Genomic DNA, 21713 nt, shown 5'->3' with positions numbered 1-21713 from the left:
CCTAACTTTCGTACTAACTACTAACTGACGTGAGACTGATCTTAAATTATCGTGATTCATGTGCACTTTTTATTTTTCATGTATCATTTATTAGTATAGTTTGTTCCCGTTTATTTTTTTTCTTCTTAGTGACTATATGTATTGTATTTTTTCACTTCTTGCCTACCTTATGTAATTTAATACTTTATTTTTTCTTTCTCACAGTGGTTGCCTGGAAGAGATCGCTCGAAAGCGATAAGACCGCCTCTCCTTTTTATTTAATTATGTCAATTGCACTATATTTATATATATGCAACGAAGTGTTAATAAATAAATATATAATAAAAAATAATCTATAGTTGCAATTAATTGCCAAACTTGACAGTTTATCAAATGTCATGAATTTGACGTTATTTCCGCATTTTCTAGCTAATCAAGATTGAAGAAAATTAACAGTAAAAAGTATGTTTAAATTACTTAACACGTAAAAGGTAAGATTAACTCTTGTAATAGCTCACAAATATATCTTTTTAATTCCTATTTATGTGGTAAAATCCTTCTTCCCGAATTTTAATCTTTTGCTATCTCCTTCCGTCGTCATCACAATTTCTAAGCATAGGTCAATTCACCAAACTGTTCTTAAAAATTATTAAGCATATATACTCTTCTACAATCTTCTAGTTTATAGGCTGATCTCCCTACGTTAAATACAATTAATTTACAAGAAGTCAGAGCAAGTCGTAATGACTGCTGAAATTGTATTAGCGAGTAGGTAGTGTAGTGGGAAATTTTTGAAAATACATACAAACATAATCAAGGACCTACAAAGACTCTACTAGAAAATACTTTACAATGGCTTAGCGATTCGAGTTCCATCAGCGGACGTCGAGGCAGCCCTCTGGCTGTCTATGGGCGGCGCTTTATATGAAAGAAAAAATTGATTTTTCCAAACAAACTTGTTCGCTTTTTACATCTTCACAATGTTCAGCTTCATGAGGTTTTTGAGATGTATTCCAGATCATCGCACCATTAGACCAACCTACTTACTTTCTATATATTATATTATCAGGTACACTCCGGTAACTACGATACAACTGTATGATTTCGACGTGGCTATTAGCATACATAACTATTGTAGGTGAGTTTGATTTGGTGGTTTCCCTTGGCGTTGTGTTGAGATGTTTGGTCTCTCTGAATCTTCTATCGCATTTACCATAGTGTTCAGAGTTGTTCGAATTAATACCTCCAGCTGAGATTCATTGAGTGTACCAATTCTTAGAAGGCCAGCAACGCATTCACAGTACAGTGCCTTCTCTGTAACTCTTAATAATGAAATCAACTTAATAGCAAAATTCGCCCATCTTGTTTTGGTCGGCAATAGTTTGAAACAACGCCAATATATCAAGTTACGTAATGGTATGCATAGATGGCGTTTTTAACCAAAAAAGGATTTTTGTCATAACATAACAAATATCGTATGATATTATTAAGAATTACTACGTAATTAAGACGTTACCTATTATTAAATAATAACAAAATTATTAATATCGTTATAATATAATAATATATTTTATAACAAATTTATTTGAGCGCCATCTATGATTAGAATAAGTTAAACTGACATTTGTCGGCGTCGTCTTGCAATTATTGTAGAGGCGGTATCAAATTCTACAAATTCTTCATTATTGGTTTAACACGAGCAGTGTTTGCTTAATCGACGGTTCGATCCCCGGCTGTGCACCAATGGACTTTTTATATTCTTTTTTTTTTTTAAAGACAATTCACACCGATTTACCTAGCCCCATGCTAAGCTGGTGAAGCTTGTGTTATGGGTACTAGGCAACGGATATACATACATATTATAGATAGAGAGACATATAAATACATATTTAAACACTCAAGACCTAAGCTCAACACCAAATGCTCATCACATCGATGTTGGTCTCAGCCGGGGATCGAACCCGGGACCCATGGATTCGCAGTGAGGGGTACTAACCACTAGACCAATGAGTCGTCAAATAAAAATATGTGCGCATTTAACTTATATTTTCTGTTTCTTATATTTTGTTTATCAATGTAATCTGTTTTGGATTATTATTGTCTAAATGTTTCCTTATAGAGCAAGATCCCAGGGCCGCCAGACGTCACGTATTTTCTGACGGATGAAATGTGGACGATTGGGTAGTGTTAGTATGTACTATGATCGTATGCCTACCTGCTAGCTTGGTCAAACGGCCAATTTCCAGGTATCAGGTAATCAAGGTACACAAAAACATTACTTACTTCACGTAAATTCTCATGGCTGATTTTTATATATGTTTTCGAGTGTATAGTTAAAAATAAATTGTCAATACTCCCAGACACTTTCCGTCGGCCATATTGCTTAACAGACGCTTTAAGGGTCTCAAAATAATTAGTCAACTTCACGTAAATTCTGACGCTCCATTTTTATATAATATGTTCATCCGACAACTATTTTAAAAGCTTTGACAAGAAAAAAATTGCTGCTATTTAAATATAAGTGGTATTTTTAAAAAATATTTTTTAGTTCTAATTAATAAATTGAAAAAAAAAAAAATTTCGGCTAACTTTAGTATTATTTATTATGTGTCAATTTTTTTCTTATTTTTGTTGCTATAATTTACTTGTCAACAAAAATTCAAAAAATTATAAAATATCTGTTCAAGTAATTTTCATGGCTTTAACAGCGCAGTCGGTCTCACTCAGTCTCATGCGCGTAGATAATGCTCTCCCACTCATAGAGATATTAAAATTTAGTTTAGGGGATGATTGGCCCCTTGGATCGGTCTGTCTTCTTGTCAAAGCTTTTAAAATAGTTGTCGGATGAACATATATAAAAATCAGCCATGAGAATTTACGTGAAGTAAGTAATGTTTTTGTGTACCTTGATTACCTGATACCTGGAAATTGGCCGTTTGACCAAGCTAGCAGGTAGGCATACGATCATAGTACATACTAACACTACCCAATCGTCCACATTTCATCCGTCAGAAAATACGTGACGTCTGGCGGCCCTGGGATCTTGGACCATTATATAATATGTGGATGTGTAGCTGTGAGATTAAACTCACTCGTACGGTGAACATCGTAAGGAAACCGACATGCTTTGTTTAGACTTTAGTCGGGGGCGTGTGGCACAGAGGGCTGATCACCTACTTGCCTATGATCATATCACAAACAGAAAGAAATTTGAGGCCCAGGCTGGTTGAAGAGCCATTGGCTTTATTATTGGAATTTGTTTAGCACTGCTATTATAAATATTGTTTTTAGGTGGAATTCTAATTTGGCATGACGCACTAAATATTGCAACACTGGAAGAATTCACGAATAACTTCAAAGTCTTGGTGGATGAGATGTCAACATCTTTCCGGCCTTACGGATATCCAATAGAGCTTCTTATTAGAAACAAATGGTTTTTGAATAAAATTAAAGTGATTAACTAATTGTGCTCATGGGTTTATTATAAAATAATTAATTATAATTGAATTAATAACGGATTTTACAGTACTTATCTGGAGCTGGATATATTTGAAAGTGGGCTGATCCATTTAAAAAAAAAGGGTTGTTAAGTGCCTATCTCGTACCTAATCCGCAGTTATGCTGGTATTTTTTTTCTACTTAACAAATATTTCTGGTATTTTATTTTATCTTGTATTCATTTTTTTTTGTAAAATTTATGTTTACCTAAAGTGTTATACATCTATATATATAAAAATGAAACCCGTTTTCCGTTGTCACGACATAACATGAAAACGGCTTGACCGATTTGTCTGATTTTTTTAAAATAATATACCTTGAAGTACGACGATGGTTCTTACGGAGAAAAATTAAAAAAAAATTGAGTGAAAATGTCTAAAAACAACACTTTTCTATATTCCCATACAAAATATTCGTAATATTACCTTAAAGTCAATTTGAACTTTAATACCATAGCATAAAAGAGTCTGTAGCATATAACGTAAATAATGTATTATGTATATGGGAAACTTGAATAAATAAATCAATAAATATGTTACAAGTAAAGGCTAGTGCGTGTGCGCACACTTTACGATAACGTTTCCTGTTACTGGGTTAGGTAATTTTCTGACTGGATCACATCAATATTCCTGTACCATTCAGGTTAAAGTAAAAAAGCCATTTATTTTAACATTTTATTTGTCTATAAAACATCGGTACACGGACTAAAACTATTAGAATTTGCTAAAGTTATACATAGAAACATGCGTTTATTAAATGCAACTGTGCAGATTTGGTTATAAATAACGAACCGTATTTGGTATCAATTGAAACCCATGCCATTCGTTATTTATAACGGATTACCAGACAAATCGATTGATCGAACAAGCAGTTATGTTGTCTGGTATATATTTAATCCTAAAAGTATTTACAAATTACGTAATAAATAAGAACAATAAATAAACAGTCAGAAATCTTAATCTAAATGCCAACGGCGCGCTTATTCAAATCCAAAAAAACCTTGAGTTTCTTTAAGCTTTTATTGTGTCAAAAAAGCTTTTAGAAATGGGCTTTTGGCCTCAAGTTTTTTAGAAAAACCTACGAAATATGCTATACTTGAATAAGCTAACTACTTAGAACTTACGTAGAGAATAACAGAGAGATTATAATTTTGTACTTAATAATAAAGACGAATGGAAGACGATGAATATGAAGTGACTGGCATGCTATTTCTCTATATGTCAAATATATAGATAGAGAGACATGTCATATTTATTTGTAATGTTCATGTAACAATCACAAGATATGTTCTTAACAGTGCATCACAACACAATCCGAACAGAAACGTTATCGTTTCGATAACAAACACGATGGAGTTCACGCTAAACGTTTTTAATCTAACCTAGAAATTGTTTCTTTTTTTTTGTTTATACTTTATTAAGAAGTGTTCTAAAGCTTTTTAACTGATACCAAAAGAGAGAAACTTTCTTCTGACGGATATTTTTGAATGTTTGATACCCAGACTTTCCCAGTCAGAAGGTTTTCACAAAATTTTTCCCACGAAAATAGGATTAAATACGAAAGTTGTTCTAAAGCTTTTTAACCTATACCGAAAATGTGAAAGTTTTATTCTGTCTATATTTTTTAATGTTTGATTCCAAAGTTTATTCCCAGTCGAGTTATTTCAATTAAATTTTTTCCACGAAAATAGTTTTAAATATGAAAAAAAGTTGCCAGATGCAAATACCTAATCTATAGCATAAAAATCATTCCTAAAAGAATTGGCACTAATTGAAAATGGTGTTACCATAAGCGATTATGAATTATCGATACAAATAGTTTTTCGGCTCCTCGGCGATTGGCTCTGTGCACGTTCCTAGATGTTTTAGCTGCATGAAACTCCTGAAAAGATATTAAATAAATTTTAGGTCTGGCCCTCAGATTTCTGTATCTGTTTAACGATCATTTGTCAATTTCTGGCCTCATGTCGACTTTTTAACGGCCGGTCTATCCAAGCCTAAGAATTCCTAACGATGTTTTCCTTCACCGCTCGAGCGAATGTTAAATGCGGTCATAAAAATTCTATTTGTGCAGCCGGGGATCGAACCTACGACCTTATAGATGAGAGTCGCACGTCGAAGCCACTAGGCCAACACTGCTACCATTGGTACACAACCAAGCCAAATAATCACCCTATCGTCATGATCGTAGAACAATATCGGTTTTGAAGAAAATCCCAAATCGACTTTTTATAATATTTGGATACTACATTGACTAAGGGTCTGTTTCACAATGTACGGATAAGTTCTACATAAGTTCCAAATTAGCTATTTATTACTTATTGGTAGGATAAACACTATTGTTGCGTTTCACGACTGTCGGATAGCGCTATTCGTCACATAAAGTCCATCATAAGTTATGAGTCCGATGAATGTCAAATAGCACAATTTATCTTCCAAATAATTTATGTGTTGCATAGCTATTTGGTACTTTATCCATACATTGTGAAACAGACCCTAAATATTACAACTTCTTAAAAAAAATCCATGTGTTTTAAATTTCAAATTAATCAGTCGGCAAAATGACGGATTTGATAGAACATGTGATTTTTCTAGAAATGTAATCAATGTTAAGTTAGTTCATGTTAAATTTGTAATGTAATGTTATTATTTTTATTTTGTTTCAAAACAAACCCTTTTGTTCGCTTGTATGCCAATTTTCATAACAGAATATGAATTAAAATAGTTTTGACAAAAACTAACATGATTATTTAATTTTGAAATGGCCACCCTGTAAAGTTTACTATTTGTCAGATCCGTCACTATTCTACGACTATAGTGATAGCACCGTTGACGGCATTTGATGTACAAAAGAACATACCTTGATCGGCAGTTCTCCATCTCCAAGAAGCATTTGTTGGAGTAAGTCTTGTTATCAGTCCCACATACAGGGTCGTATTCCGGTGGGCAGACGCGTGCACAGCCCGCGTATTTGAATCGAGAGAGACAACGCTTCAATGGCACGACATACACGTGTTTTCTGGAAATATCAAAATCATATCAATAAAATTTACCTTTAACTAACTAATACCTACTTCAGATGTGTTGTGTGGCGGTGTGAAAGTTTTACTTTTTTTTTTTTTGTATTTACCAACTCTAAATTTAAAAAAAACAACTCTCCCTTGACTTAGTTGACTTCGCAAGACTTGATAAACAAAAGAGATGTACTCATCTCAATATATAAGTTGGGTGGAACACTTAACTCCAGAACGATTGGATTTTCATGGTTTTTGGTTTGTTGCGTCGCACGTACTTATGAGCAACTTTAAAATTTGAATAAATCGTGCAAATGTATGAAAACGGACTAGCTCGTTGTTTCGCTCTATATCAAATTTATTTTCAAAATTAATTCTAAAATAAATTTATGATTCTAAACCTCAAAATAATGCCTGAAAATTGAAAGGGATTGTTTTTTAGGATTAAAGACATTTATTCTCATAACAGACAATAGCCACTTACATGAGAACTTATATACTAAACATACAATTTATCACGTCGTGGATCATTGAAGAGCTTCAAGGCTGAATGAGCGAAGTAGAACTTGGGTGGACTTTCATTTACGTAGAGAATAGGGATCACTCAAGAGATGGTCTTTTAGTCTAAATTTAAATTTTGCCAGGCTGTCTGCACTTTTTATATTCTGTGGAAGTCTATTATACCGCAGCACTCCCCCAACGCTCAATGTTTTTTTTCGGACAACATGGGATGTGTTCTTGGATTCATTTGAAGATACATGTAAAGAGAATGATCTCTTTAATTTGAATATTCGCGCGCACTGCTAGTTCGTGAGTGAGCCGCGTCGTGTCACGTCAAGCTAGCTGACATTGTCAAAAATGTAAAGAGCAAATATGCTGAGTTTGTTGAATTGCATTTTAATTTTATTTGTAAATTATTTTAATACTTAGTTATAGCTTAACATCGAGAGGTGATAACAATGAACTTTTATTGTCGTTTCTTTATTTACAGGTAAGATTGTGTTAGTCTTGTAAGGATTGTATGTGTGTAACCCACTCGATAAATAAAATTGCATTCTTTATTTACAGAGAAACAAATAGAAGTTTTATTTAGCCTCTTGCTTGCTATTGAAATACAGACTATTGTCTTATAAAACGACAATACTTGTTTATAATGGCACAAAAATTGCAGTTTGCATTTAAGCTTGAAGCATCACAAACTGACAATAAGACGAGTGTAATTGCCATAACCTCAATTACAACAGAAGATGACAAAAAGTATACACTGTCTGAGATTGATAAATACGCGAGTCGTCACATAGCATTAACAAAAACAGAAACCTACAAAAGAGTGAGAAAAAGTTTAAATCAAAGAGGTCAAGAAAGAACAATATGGATGACATGTACAGAAGAAATGATTCAAGCCTATTTTGATGAAGATAATAATTTAATGTTTAACGACCTATATTTAAAAGAAGAAAAAAAACAAACAGATATTGTAGAATCCACACAGAAGAAAAAGGGTCTACTAAATTTGAAAAATATATCAGAAAGATTCATGATTGAGAAATTTGTATGTAAATTCTCAAATGCGAAACAATGGATAGAAATATTCGAGAATGAATGTAAACGATTTGAGATTGAGGAAGATACAACAAAGATAGAAATATTAAGATTATTTTTGGACAAAACATGTGCAGATTGGCACTCGGCAACATTGAAGACTTTGAAAATCGAGGCTGGATGGTCCGAGTGGAAAAATAAATTTTTGGACACATTTGCCGATAAAGGATGGAGTTCGGGAATGTATGCCATATTTTACAAATATAAAGAAGGATCACCGATGGAATACGCCATTAGAAAAGAAAAGTTATTATTAGATATGGATGAAAATATTGGCGGGAAAAGTCTGGTCACACTTATAGCAGCTGGCTTACCTGAATTTATTAGAAACAGAATTGATCCTGAAAAGTGTGAAACCTCAACAAGATTGCTTCATGAAATAAGTAAATGTGAAAGTTTGGTAAATAATAAAAACTTCAAAATAAAAAAGGAAGAAAAAGATGACAATAAGAAATACAGTTTAGGAAAAAAACCATGCAAAACCTGTCAGTATTTAAATAAGGGTAATCGATACCACCCAGAACAGTCTTGTTGGTTTAAAAAAGAAGGGGCAGATAACAAAAGGATTGGAAGTAATTCGGTTATAGAAGTAAATCTAAGCGAAGAGACAAAAAACGAGTAATCACACCATTGATAAAAATAAATATGTTATTAGAAGACAAAATACAAATAAATGGAATATATGATTCAGGCTCACAAGTGTCTCTGATAAACAAAAGGTTAGTTAGAACACAGAATGATTCTGTGGATACAAATAGAATATTATTAAGAACTGTCAATGGTGTGACATACACAAAAGGTTTAATAAGAATAAAAGTAAAGATTTTTGATATAGAAGAATATGTTGATGTTTTTATTGTAGACAAACTGGATTTTGAAGATTTCATTATAGGACTAGATATGATAAAAAAATTTAAATTAGCTCAAAATGAAGATTTAAAAATTTTACAAAAGACAAAGAGGGAGATAAATACTATGAATGCATTTGAAGAGATAGAGGAAATTAAAGTCAATTTTAATGAGCATGTGAATAAAAATGACTTCATAACAAATCTACATCACTTGGACAATATCAAAAAGTCCCGAATACACAATTTAATAGAGAATTATAATACTATATTTGCCAAAGACAAATATGATGTAGGTACAGTAACAGATTATGAAGCCCGGATAGACTTAATGGTGGACAAGTACTGTAGCAAAAGACCATATCGTTGCACATTAGAAGACAAAATAGAAATAGAAAAACAGGTGGGTAATTTACTAAAAAATAACTTAATTGAGGAATCATACAGCCCATTCGCAGCACCAGTTACCTTGGCATTTAAAAGAGACGAAAATACAAAATCGAGACTCTGTATTGATTTTCGTGAACTAAACAAGATAGTCATACCACAAGCACAACCATTTCCATTGATAAGCGACTTGATTGTTAAAGCAAGAAATTGTAAATATTTTACCACACTGGACATAAATTCCGCGTTTTGGTCTATACCACTACGTATTGAGGACAGACAAAAGACAGGATTTGTCACACAGGATGGACATTATCAATGGACTTGCCTACCATTTGGATTGAAAACATCACCTGCCATTTTCCAGAGAATTTTATCAAATATATTAAGAAATAATAACTTGAAAGACTTCACAGAAAATTACATTGATGATATCTTAATATTTTCACAATCGTTTGAAGAACATATAGATCACATAGAAAAAGTACTCAAAGCAATAATAAAAGAAGGATTCAGATTAAAATTTAAAAAATGCACATTTGCAGCAACATCAGTGAAATACCTAGGACATATAATAGGAAATAATACGGTAAAACCGCTCAAAGATAACATTATTTCAATAAGAAATTTCCCAACACCCAAAACCCGAAAGAATATTAGACAGTTTCTGGGAAAGATTAACTTTTACCACGAATACATACCAAATAGTTCGATATTATTGGATCCACTACATAAATTATTGAGGAAAGATGCCCAGTTTATATGGTCAGAAGAATGTGAAGAAACTTTTTCTAATATAAAAAATATATTATGCTCACAACCGGTACTCGAAATATTTGATAAAGACCTGCCTATTACAATTTACACAGATGCCTCGTTGAATGGTATAGGTGCAATATTAAAACAGATTCAAAAAAATGGTAAAGAAAAACCAGTTGGTTATTTTTCAAAAAAACTCAATGATTCACAAAAAAGAAAGAAGGCAATATACCTTGAATGCTTGGCAATAAAAGAAGCTATCAAATACTGGCAATATTGGTTGATTGGAAGAAAGTTCACCGTTTTTTCGGATCACAAACCACTAGAAAACCTCAACATAAAGGCTAGAACAGACGATGAACTTGGTGAATTAACTTTTTATTTGTCACAATATGACTTCAACATCAAATATATTCCGGGGAAGAATAATACGGAAGCAGACAGTCTCAGTAGAAACCCAGTATTGGAAGATAATGATAATGATGAAGAAATTTTAAAAATGGTGAATCTGATAACAATAGATGATATTAAGGCAGATCAGCAGAAAAACGAGAAAATAAAGGAAAAGAAAACCAAAATAATCGAAAGAAATGGGATACTATACAAAAAAGATCGAAACAGAGAAAAAGTTATATTATCTGAAGAAGCGAGTGTGAAATTAATAAAGGAAACACACACCGAATGGTGTCATTTAGGGATCAACCAAATGATAAATAAAATCAGTCCTTATTATACAGCAAAGAATTTAACGAGAAACATTAAAAGAATATGCAAAAATTGTGAAACCTGTATAAAAAATAAATCGAGAGGCCAGGATAAATACGGATTAATGTCACATCTGGGACCAGCCGAAAAACCATTTCAGATAATGTCGATAGATACCATTGGTGGTTTTGGAGGACAAAGATCAACAAAGAAATACCTACATTTGTTAGTTGATCATTTTACAAGATTTGCGTTCATTCTGACATCAAAAACGCAAAATGCTTCAGATTTCATCAAGTTAGTAAAAAAAGTTCTGGAGACGGAAAACATTGAGATATTACTAGCAGATCAGTATCCAGGATTAAATTCAAAAGAATTCAAAGAATTTTTGACAGATAATGATGTAAAACTAATATTTACTGCGGTAGATACACCATTTTCAAACGGACTCAACGAAAGATTGAACCAAACACTGGTTAACAAAATGAGGTGCAAAATAAATCAGAAGAATGAAAAGAAATCCTGGACGTCAATTGCAAGAGAATGTATAGATAAGTATAATGAAACCGAGCACACAGTGACAGGCTTTGCACCAGTATATCTATTAGAAGGAAAAGTCACCAGTATTTTGCCACAAGAACTACGACAACCATTAGATACAGAAACATGGGTTCAAAATAGACAACAAGCACTTGAAAGATCAATTAGATCACATGCATATAATAAGAAATTATTTGATAAATGCAGAACACAATGGGAATTCAACATAGGAGAACTGGTATATGTTGAAAACGGAAACAAATTAAATAGGAAGAAAATGGACAATTTAAGAATCGGCCCATTTGAAATAACAGACAAAATATCGAATACAATATACAAAATAAACACAGGCAGAACAAAAACTAATACAAGCTTATACCATATAACAAAACTTATTCGAATGGACGGTGGAATAAATGATTGATAACGCTGAATAATATGTACGGATACCATGAGAATTACTGGAGCAATTCTCATCCTGGAGGAGGGAGATGTAAAGAGAATGATCTCTTTAATTTGAATATTCGCGCGCACTGCTAGTTCGTGAGTGAGCCGCGTCGTGTCACGTCAAGCTAGCTGACATTGTCAAAAATGTAAAGAGCAAATATGCTGAGTTTGTTGAATTGCATTTTAATTTTATTTGTAAATTATTTTAATACTTAGTTATAGCTTAACATCGAGAGGTGATAACAATGAACTTTTATTGTCGTTTCTTTATTTACAGGTAAGATTGTGTTAGTCTTGTAAGGATTGTATGTGTGTAACCCACTCGATAAATAAAATTGCATTCTTTATTTACAGAGAAACAAATAGAAGTTTTATTTAGCCTCTTGCTTGCTATTGAAATACAGACTATTGTCTTATATACATATAACTATGTAAAGCCAGACTTTGTCGGTGTTATAAGGCATCTAAAGATGAAACCGTATGTGTTACCATCGGTAAAAATCACTTGGCAACGAAAAAGGTAACTTAGATCCAAGTTCTAACAAGCGAGACTCAGCTTGGTTATAAAAGAAGAGAAATGTTCCCTTACCCACAATTCTCCTTCTTCATAATACACTCGTTCTTGTAGAACCGGTTGTCGGATCCGCAGACGAAGGAGGGTGTATCTGGGCAGTCTTCGTGGCAAAGTGCTGTGGTGCGGCAATGAGACGCCGAAACGGCGACCACGTGCTGCCCACACGTGAGACGGCGGAGTTCACATTGTGACCTGGGACACGAAGTATTTAAAAAAAAATGGTGCGTGTACTTATGTACGCGTGTAAGAAGTTATACTTCTTTGGCATTATTAAAAATAGTTTTTGATTGCATGCAAATAATTAATTACAATTAAATAATCAAAGACTGGAAAAGGAGTCATAATAGTCAATAAAGATCAGTTTACATTTGAAAAATTTAATAAATAATAATTTATTAATTCTCTTACATGTAACATAAATTCTATTATTATTAGAATGTTTTTTTTAAATTATGTCCAATGCCGTAGCATCTTCCGTGGGCAACTTCATTCTGTTAATTTTGTGTCACGGTGCGCGCGCAATCGTAAAATGTCACTCTTATCAATTTTTCATAACGCGCCTAAAGAAGTATAACTTCAAAAAGTGACGTTAACGTTCTAGTATACTGTATATAGTGGCATTTTTAATTAATATTTATTATTACAGAGCCATGGAACTTACTTGTAAACATTTCCATCTGATCCACAAACAGGTTGTTCGACAACGTTGTCACAATTTTCTGGGCAATCGGTCTCAAGCCGCGGCAGCAGAGTGCAGTTACCGAAGTGTGCTAACTGGACTCCTTTCCTGAAAGTATCATAGTTATTAATATGTTATAGTATACTAGCTGCCCCCGCGAACTTCGTTTCTCCTTAAAGTGATTTTACTTAGCCCACCTTTTTAGTACATACCAACATGGAACATTTTGCTATGCTACCCCAGAGACTGTTCGGTTTTCCAGAATAAAAACTTTTTAGGTTGTTGTGTGAATTTTTCTCTATATGGTAGGGGAGCCCAAGAGGGGATTTCGGGATTTACTAAAGCGCGGCAGATTAATATATAGGGGGATACCTTGTACCCGGTTAAGTACCTCCACAAAATATGAGGCCCATATATAAGGCCGCACGTGAAGGAGACAGGATCAGTTTAGTAAAAAAAAATTGACCATCAGAAATTCCCGAGCGCGTCAGATTAAGGTAGGGTGAGTTAATTACATCCTAAAAAGTGTATATTCCACTAATCTGACAATTTGAGAGTGACGGAAAAAAAGGGAAGGGCAACAAAGTTGTAAAAAAAAAACGTCATCTCGACATTCTCGAGCGTAGCTAATTTTTTTTTTATTTTGAAGGAAATAATTCAAGAATAATGAAAAATATATAATCTGACGATTTCCGCAAGCCGAAATAACAAAAATTCGTCGATAAAGTTAAATGCGTGCAGCTGCGTGATGCCTACATTTCCTTAAACCGATCGGAATCTACTAAACGGCGTTCTAAATATTTCCCTCAAAATTACATTTCCTGTGAATTTGAACCGATTCGGACCGATAGATTTTGAGAAATTTTGAAAAATCTTAAAAAAATAAGAAATATTTTTTTTTAAAGTGGTTTCTTTATCGATCAACTTCAAAAACTAATCCGCCTTTGAGCTTGAAAAACCACGTCGATCGCCACCAAGCTGGTCAAAAGCGGTTGATTCGTTCGAGAGATATCGTACACGAAAGAAACCCGAAAAAGTGTTTTTTCGGGATTACTCCGAAATTTGTGGTTCGATCAATTAAAATTACTTATGAGGATGATAAAACTGCGTCGAATGCCGCCAACCGCGTGAAAATTGCTTGATCCATTCAAAAGTTATTGCGGTTTGATAATTCCAAAAATAGTGTTCTATGAAACTTCTATCAGACTTTCGAGCTGGGAGAGCTCAAATGCATAGAAATGTTATTTCTTTGAACTCAGCGAGCTCAAAATATCAATTTTGAGCGCCCAGGAATGGAAGTAGCGGGAAGTTGCAGGGATGGCCCTTTAGGTGAACCGTTTTTCTATTTTTTTTTTGTCAGATCAGGCGAATCCCTCTAGATAATCGTCAGATTATGAGACAGTACGTTTAGAACATAAAGATGAACCACATATATATCTTAATCTGACGCGCTTGAGTATTTCAAAATTGCGATTTTTTTTTGCAAATTAAGAAAATGGCTGTAGGTTTGCGTCCCATCGAAATCGTCAGATTAGTGAATGAGAGCTTTTTTTTGGTGCACTTAACACTCCCTTAGAAAATCTGACGCGCTCGATAAATTTTTTTTTTTTTTAATTTTCAACCCTTAAATACAACCACCCGCATCATGCAAATGATCAGATTAACATACGTACATTATTAAAAATACGTAGGGCATAGATGCTATCAATATCTGACGCGCTCGAGGATGTCCATGCAACAGTTTTTTTTTACATATTTAACTATCTATAGCCGCTTCCCCCACCGATGAAAAGTAATTTATCATATAACATTTTTTTCTTCTTTTTATCTAAGCTTTGCATCCCAATAGGTCTCTACGACGCTCGAGTAAATCCCCATTTAGCATCGTGGGCTCCCCTACCAATATAAACCTCAGAGTTCAAGTCATAATAAAAAATAAGGGTTGATCGTAGAGGGTTGAAAATTAGGGGTTGTATGTGTTTTTGTATGTGAATAAAAACAAAAAAAATCTCTAAACAAGAAAAAAATTTTTTTGGGGTGGACACCCCTTATCACTTAGAGGTTTGAAAGATAGATTCTTAGACGTACTGAATATGCATAAAACATTTCATAAGAATTGGTCGAGCCATTTTGGAGGAGTATGCGAACGAACATTGTGACACGAGAATTTTATATATTAGATTTATTGTATATATAGTAGTTAGTAAGAGAGATTTATTATATATATAGCAAGTAGCCTCTCGTTTAGATGTTAAGAGTCTACTTGTTATATATACGAATGAATATCTCAAGAAGGGCTGAAAATAATACATATAATATATATGAATTTAGTTAAATCTCTCTTTTAGAGGACCAGAAAACTTTCAAAGTTTCTGAGAAAGCATTCCAATTTTTTGGTCCAGTTTGGAGCTCCAGCGTTCCAGCTTTCCAGGTCTCTAATAAATGACAAATTAAAGCAACTCACAGGCAAGTAGCGACTTTCAGTTGACAAGGGTTGTAGTACACGTTCGCATCAGTTCCGCAAACAGGGTCACCTTCGGTCGGGCACTTCACTTTGAGACACTTGCTCATCTTCGACTTGCATTTCTCCATGTCTACCTTCTTTATTATTTTTCTGCTGTTCACGCTAGAATGGAAATCAATTTTATAATACTATAATATAAACCAATTATTTATAAATAATAATAAATAGCCTAAATATTGGAAGACTTACGATTTTCTTAAATTAAAGTACTGATTTTATAAATCAAACCAAGACCTAAGTGCTCTGAAAATTACTAAAATAACAGTAAGATAAGACCAGTGTTGGTCTAGTGGCTTCAGCGTGCGACTCTCATCCCTGAGGTCGTAGGTTCGATCCCCGGCTGTATATATATATATATGTATATATATATATATATATATAATATGAGCGCATTTAAAGGAAAACTTCGTGAGGAAACTGACCCATAAAGTCGACATGAGTCAGGCACAGGAGGCTGATCACCTACTTGTCTATTAAACAAATGATCATGAATACAAAAATCTGAGGCCCACACCTAAAATGTTCTACGGATCAGGAGCACCGTGATAATACGTGAACAATGAAATGACTTTACATGACTTATCAAAGGGTACATACCCACAATTAAGCATCTTCATCTCACACTCATTCCTGTAGATACTCTCGTCGGAGCCACACACCAGCTTCTCTTTCTGATCGGAGCAGTCGGTGGGACAGTATTCGCCGCCAGAGGTCCGCTCTTGGGACACACAGAACGCCATGGGTACTTCGAACACGTGCTTACTGAAAATCGTAAAGTGAGTAGATTGTAATGGTGAAACTAGAATGTTCTAGATCTACAAAGCATTGGAATACAGAGATCAGCGCCCGTACTCCAATAGGGAGAGCAATATTCCAATGTTTTTGTATGGAAGATGCAAGAGATGTGGGGTCTCTGTTCATTTTCAACTAAGAGTTGTTCGTATTATTAACCTGCAGCTGAGTTTCATCATTGGACGTCGAGGCTGAATACGAAATTCACGATTCATCCTCGACGTCCGTCGTTCCACAACTGAGCGTTTGTAAGGCAGGTTTTGCCGCGCTCTATATGTAGAACCACCAGACTGAAGTATTTCCGAACCATTTTGACTTAGGGTCCTTCAAGAAAAGAGCGTACGTCGATAATATTTTTACCTTTTTTTATATCATTTAATTTAATTACAAACGTAACAACCTAATTTACCTTAACTTAACTCAAACAGTTAATACATATGATTATACGTATCTCGAAAATCTTGTTAAGTCGATTTTTTTTGCATTTTTACATTCGAGTTATCGAGATTCCAGTATAACGTAACAAGTCATATAAGTATGCGTGAATATGTGCGCTGTGTCTGTGTTAGTTTGGAATCTCAGAGCCATGCCAAGATACGTCGGAAGGCCTCGGTAGATTCGAAATCCAATTGGCTAGCGTAATTGGGTTTTGTGAGTTTTAATCTCTAGTTTGAACTCAGAATTCATCGATTGGGAGATTTTATTACTAATAAAGTTGGTAAAACTAGCTGCTGTGGTCTCTGGTAGAATGACCAGCGCTGTGGAACATTCTGCTCTTTAGCATAATGCTGAACCAGGGCCAATTACAACCACAAAACACACTTAAAACGATATTTTTTTTATTATTGTTATTTTGTGTGGTTGTGTTTTTGTTAGTAATAAATCTTATATGCAATGAAGCGTTGACGTTCGTATAACGTAATGATTACGTGGAAGGATTTTCGAAAGTATTTTGAGCCTGAATTTACTCACCCACAGTTCGTCGCCTTCATTCTGCACGCGTTGGCATACAATACGCCGTCCGACCCGCAGGTGGGTCTGGCAACTCGCCAACAGGACTCACGGCAATGGCGCGTCGTTTGACAATGCTTCTTATTAGTCCGGACTACACCTTGTCTGTAGATAATCAGTTTTCCTTAAGTTGTAGTAGTTGTACAAATAACTTGTGGAGTATTTCCGAACCATTTGAAACGGCTCATCTATATTCAATCCCAATCCAATTTTTACAACTAGAGATTGATATTACAATCCATTTCTTATCAGTGTAGAATGATGACCTCGTAAGTGAAAAACCCATTTATTTTTTATTCTTAAATTCTTGTATCATTTAACTGGTATAATCATTAAGGACTAAATAAGTCCTTTTAACCTTCCAAAACTATGCACATAATAATATTTTAACGAACATTGACGAAATGAAACATTTTTGTTTGGTTCTCTGGACATACGAGGTTATCATAGTACATCGACGATAAACTACTTTTCAATAACCGATCCATGGATCAGAAAGAAAGTTTTGACTTAGGGTCCTTCAAGAGCGTATCTACCAATTCTTAAAACACAACGCACTTGCGTCCTTCTGGCTATGACCCGAACCCAATAACCTATCTCAATCCATAATCCACCATCTGAGATAGTAATATTTTTTTTCTTTTTTTTTATAGAACAGGGGGCAAACGGGCGTTAGGCTCACCAGATGGTAAGTGATACCACCGCCCATGGACACTCTCAATGCCAGAAATGACAATCTTAATCCAAATGTTGTAACAAGTGTGCCAATAACCGATCGACGGATTGTAATAGCCATCTGTCTATGTCGAAAGCTCGATTTCAACAGCTAATTATTTTAACAGATTTTAACTTACACCAGTTTTTTAAATGATAAAAAAACTGTTTGTTAAATTTTAAACATACACGTGTATATTTTAATGTTATTTGTACGGTTTTATTTACTTTATTTGGTTTACGTTGATTATCGCATATGAGTGTAAACATTTTATCCGTCGCCAAAAATGGATTGTCTTCGTAGGGTTTGGTTATTGGGATGCAGATAGGATATCGATCGAAACAAATATACCATGATGGTCTTACCAAAATCCTAAACATTTGTGACTCATAACTCACTAAGCGTCTCTCATCTCCTACCCTAAGTTTTGACTCATAACTCACTTAGCGTCTCTCATCTCCTATCCTAAGTTTTGACTCATAACTCACTTAGCGTTTCTCAACTCCTACCCTAAGTTTTGACTCATAACTCACTTAGCGTCTCTCATCTCCTACCCTAAGTTTTGACTCATAACTCACTTAGCGTCTCTCATCTCCTACCCTAAGTTTTGACTCATAACTCACTTAGCGTCTCTCATCTCCTACCCTAAGTTTTGACTCATAACTCACTTAGCGTCTCTCATCTCCTACCCTAAGTTTTGACTCATAACTCACTTAGCGTCTCTCATCTCGTACCCTTAGTTTTGACTCATAACTCACTAAGCGTCTCTCATCTCCTACCCTAAGTATGACGGCAACCAACTTACCCACAAGTGAACAGCTTCATCTGACAGGTATTCTTGTAGACGTTCCCATCTGATCCACAAATGGGACCATCGAGTGGGGCTTGGGAACAATCGACGGGGCAGTTTTCACGGTGTGCACTTATATTGTTGCATGCACCCAAGTGAGAGAGACCGATGCCAACTCTGAAAGATACAGATTATGTCTAGATTATTGAGCATTCCACTAAGAGTTAGTGTGGGACTCTCATTCCCAAGGTCGTAGGTTCAAACTCCGGTGCAGCAATAGTTTACTATGTGCACCTTTAATACTCGCTCGATGGGGGCCGTTCAAGTATTCATAATATTTACGGCAATTTATCCCCCCTCCCCCCTCTTGCAGCAAAAGTAAGCATAGCTCTCAAATAATAATACATAATTAATTAATTTATAAATTTTTTGTAAGAAAATCAAAGTCGACGGCGTGTGTCAGGCACAGGAGGCTAATCACCTACTAGCCTATTACATTGACAAATGATCATGAAATAGTAACAGAATACTAAAAGAAGGTTTTAGCTTTTTAATGCAGCTTTTTTGAGGTAAAAATATGTTTAAATCAGTCCAAATGCTTTTGATTTTACTACAAACATACAAATCTCTCTTCTTTATATCATAAACATATATAATATATTCTTGCATTACAAATAAATTATTTACAGTTACATACAGTATTGGCGAAAGAACTAAAAAACAATATAAATAATTGTGTTCCGTTTCCTTAATAATTTATTTATAGGCAAGAATAAAGAAAATATATTAAGATATACAACCAGATAGTTGATCATATATACACCAATTGGAGGGGTACATTTATGTAATGTTTCCGTATAAAAAATAGGGTTTTGTATGGGTAACGAACAATTGCCTATTTTCTTTGTTTAAACGCCATCTAGTGGTGAGAAATAAATACCTGCAAATTTCTACTTGCAGCATACATCTGTTCAGGTACGTGCGACCATTAGTTCCACACACAGGATCTCTTTCTGAAGTGCAGCGGTGCTCGCATTTAGACCCTTGGGCTCTCGAACAGGAGCCTTGATCTGGAGCTAGTCTTACTCCTGGAATTAATTGTTTAAATATAAAGCAATTAAATCATTTCTTCAGCAATAAAGATATACAAAGTTTTGGAAGTATTTCCGTGTAACGAGCGTAAATAGAATAAAATGTTTTTACACGAAAACCATAAAACTAAAAAATAAATGAATTTTCTGTCTGTACAATATTATTAAAAACATGGACTTGTAATTTGTTGAAATATTGATAATAGTAGCATTTTTGTAAGCAAGATCAAATGTGGAAAGACCGAACAAGCGATGGGCTAACAACGTAATAGAAATTTCTAATAATCAAAACAATGATAATAATTAAAACTATTAATAAATATTAGTATAGGTACATAAGTGGCAAACGTCTCTGCAGCGAGGCTATATAGAATTCACTTCCTTTCCCATATCCACATAGTTCCTTCTCTATCTTCCTTTAAATCTCTACTGTACCTTACGTTCCGTACTAACTGATCTAACTGAAATTATCGTGATTCATGTTTCATTTTTCACTGTCTACATATCATGTTTTATTCCATTATTTATGTCTATTAATTTTTTTCTTAGAGAAGCGTTAGAGAACCGTTTGAAAGCAATAAGGCCGACCGTTGCCCTTATTTTTTTTTTTTTTTTTTTTTTTTTTTTTTTTAGAACGGGGGGCAAACGGGCAGGAGGCTCACCTGATGTAAAGTGATACCGCCGCCCATGGACACTCTCAATGCCAGAGGGCTCGCGAGTGCGTTGCCGGCCTTTTAAGAATTGGTACGCTCTTTTCTTGAAGGACCCTAAGTCGAATTGGTTCGGAAATACTTCAGTGGGCAGCTGGTTCCACATAGTGGTGGTGCGCGGCAAAAACTGCCTTGAAAAACGCTCAGTTGTGGAACGGCGGACGTCGAGGTGATACGGGTGGAATTTCGTATTCTGCCTCGACGTCCGATGATGAAACTCAGCTGCAGGTATTAATCCGAACAACTCCTCTGAACACTCTCCATGGTAAATGCGGTAGAAGATACAGAGTGACCCCACATCTCTACGCAACGCCAAAGGATCAAGCCGATCGGAGAGGGATTGGTCGTCGACGATTCGAACCGCTCTGCGTTGTATACGGTCAAGTGGAAGGAGCTGGTACTGGGGAGCCCCCGCCCAGAGGTGAGAGCAGTACTCCATGTGGGGCCGAATTTGCGCTTTATATAGTTGCATGCGGTGGCCCGGAGTGAAGTACTGCCTCGCCTTGCTGAGCACACCAAGCTTTTTGGAGGCTAATTTAGCCTTTCCCTCCAAGTGACCGCGAAACTGAACGTCGTTCGATATGTCAACGCCAAGTATTCCAATGCTGGCTGTGGCTTTAAGAAGAGTGTTTTCGAAAAGAGGAGTAGCGACAAAGGGTATTTTTTTAGCGGAAAACGCGCAAACTTGTGTCTTCTTGGGGTTAAATTGGACTAGGTTTTGTCTGCCCCAGTCTGAGACTCCACGTAGTAGAGTTTCGACTTCAGACACAAGTTTGTTCCGGTACTCATCAACAACTGCCCGAGAAATACCTGCCCGGCCAGTGTAAAGAGTATCCCCAGTGCTGTCATCCGCATAGCAATGAATGTTGCTAAGTTGCAACATATCATTGATATGCAGAAGAAATAGGGTCGGGGATAGAACACAGCCTTGTGGGACCCCAGCGTTTACGGGTTTAAGGTCGGAACATGCTCCGTCGATGACGACCTTGATGCTCCGATCGGCCAGAAAGCTGGAGATCCAATCGCATAATTTCTCGGGAAGCCCGTAG

The 21713-nt window shown here is 35.1% G+C and overlaps 1 protein-coding gene and 1 long non-coding RNA gene across 2 annotated transcripts in view; one reads left to right on the top strand and one right to left on the bottom strand.

Annotated features, from left to right (window-relative positions):
* Positions 1-376: 376 nt before the first annotated feature.
* LOC125059927 lies at positions 377-3448 on the top strand. The gene is made up of 3 exons (XR_007118748.1): positions 377-470; positions 1049-1117; positions 3271-3448. It is a non-coding gene; the product is annotated as an uncharacterized LOC125059927 (long non-coding RNA).
* Positions 3449-4137: 689 nt separating this feature from the next.
* Positions 4138-21713, bottom strand: part of LOC125059499 (agrin) — a 45158-nt gene continuing 27582 nt past the window's right edge. Inside the window, exons 3-11 of the mRNA XM_047663933.1 lie at positions 19804-19951; positions 18879-19040; positions 17320-17463; positions 16153-16317; positions 15496-15657; positions 13014-13139; positions 12368-12544; positions 6337-6495; positions 4138-5358 (exon numbers count right to left, since the gene is read on the bottom strand). Coding sequence (XP_047519889.1) covers positions 5280-5358; positions 6337-6495; positions 12368-12544; positions 13014-13139; positions 15496-15657; positions 16153-16317; positions 17320-17463; positions 18879-19040; positions 19804-19951 — 1322 coding nt within the window. The 3' untranslated portion in view covers positions 4138-5279. The remainder of the gene's footprint in view (positions 5359-6336; positions 6496-12367; positions 12545-13013; positions 13140-15495; positions 15658-16152; positions 16318-17319; positions 17464-18878; positions 19041-19803; positions 19952-21713) is intronic.

The sequence above is a fragment of the Pieris napi genome, chromosome 20 (genome assembly GCF_905475465.1).
Source record: "Pieris napi chromosome 20, ilPieNapi1.2, whole genome shotgun sequence".
NCBI classification, from domain to species: domain Eukaryota; kingdom Metazoa; phylum Arthropoda; class Insecta; order Lepidoptera; family Pieridae; genus Pieris; species Pieris napi.
Note: the sequence above shows the minus strand (reverse complement) of the source record. Positions and strands in the feature narration are given on the sequence as shown.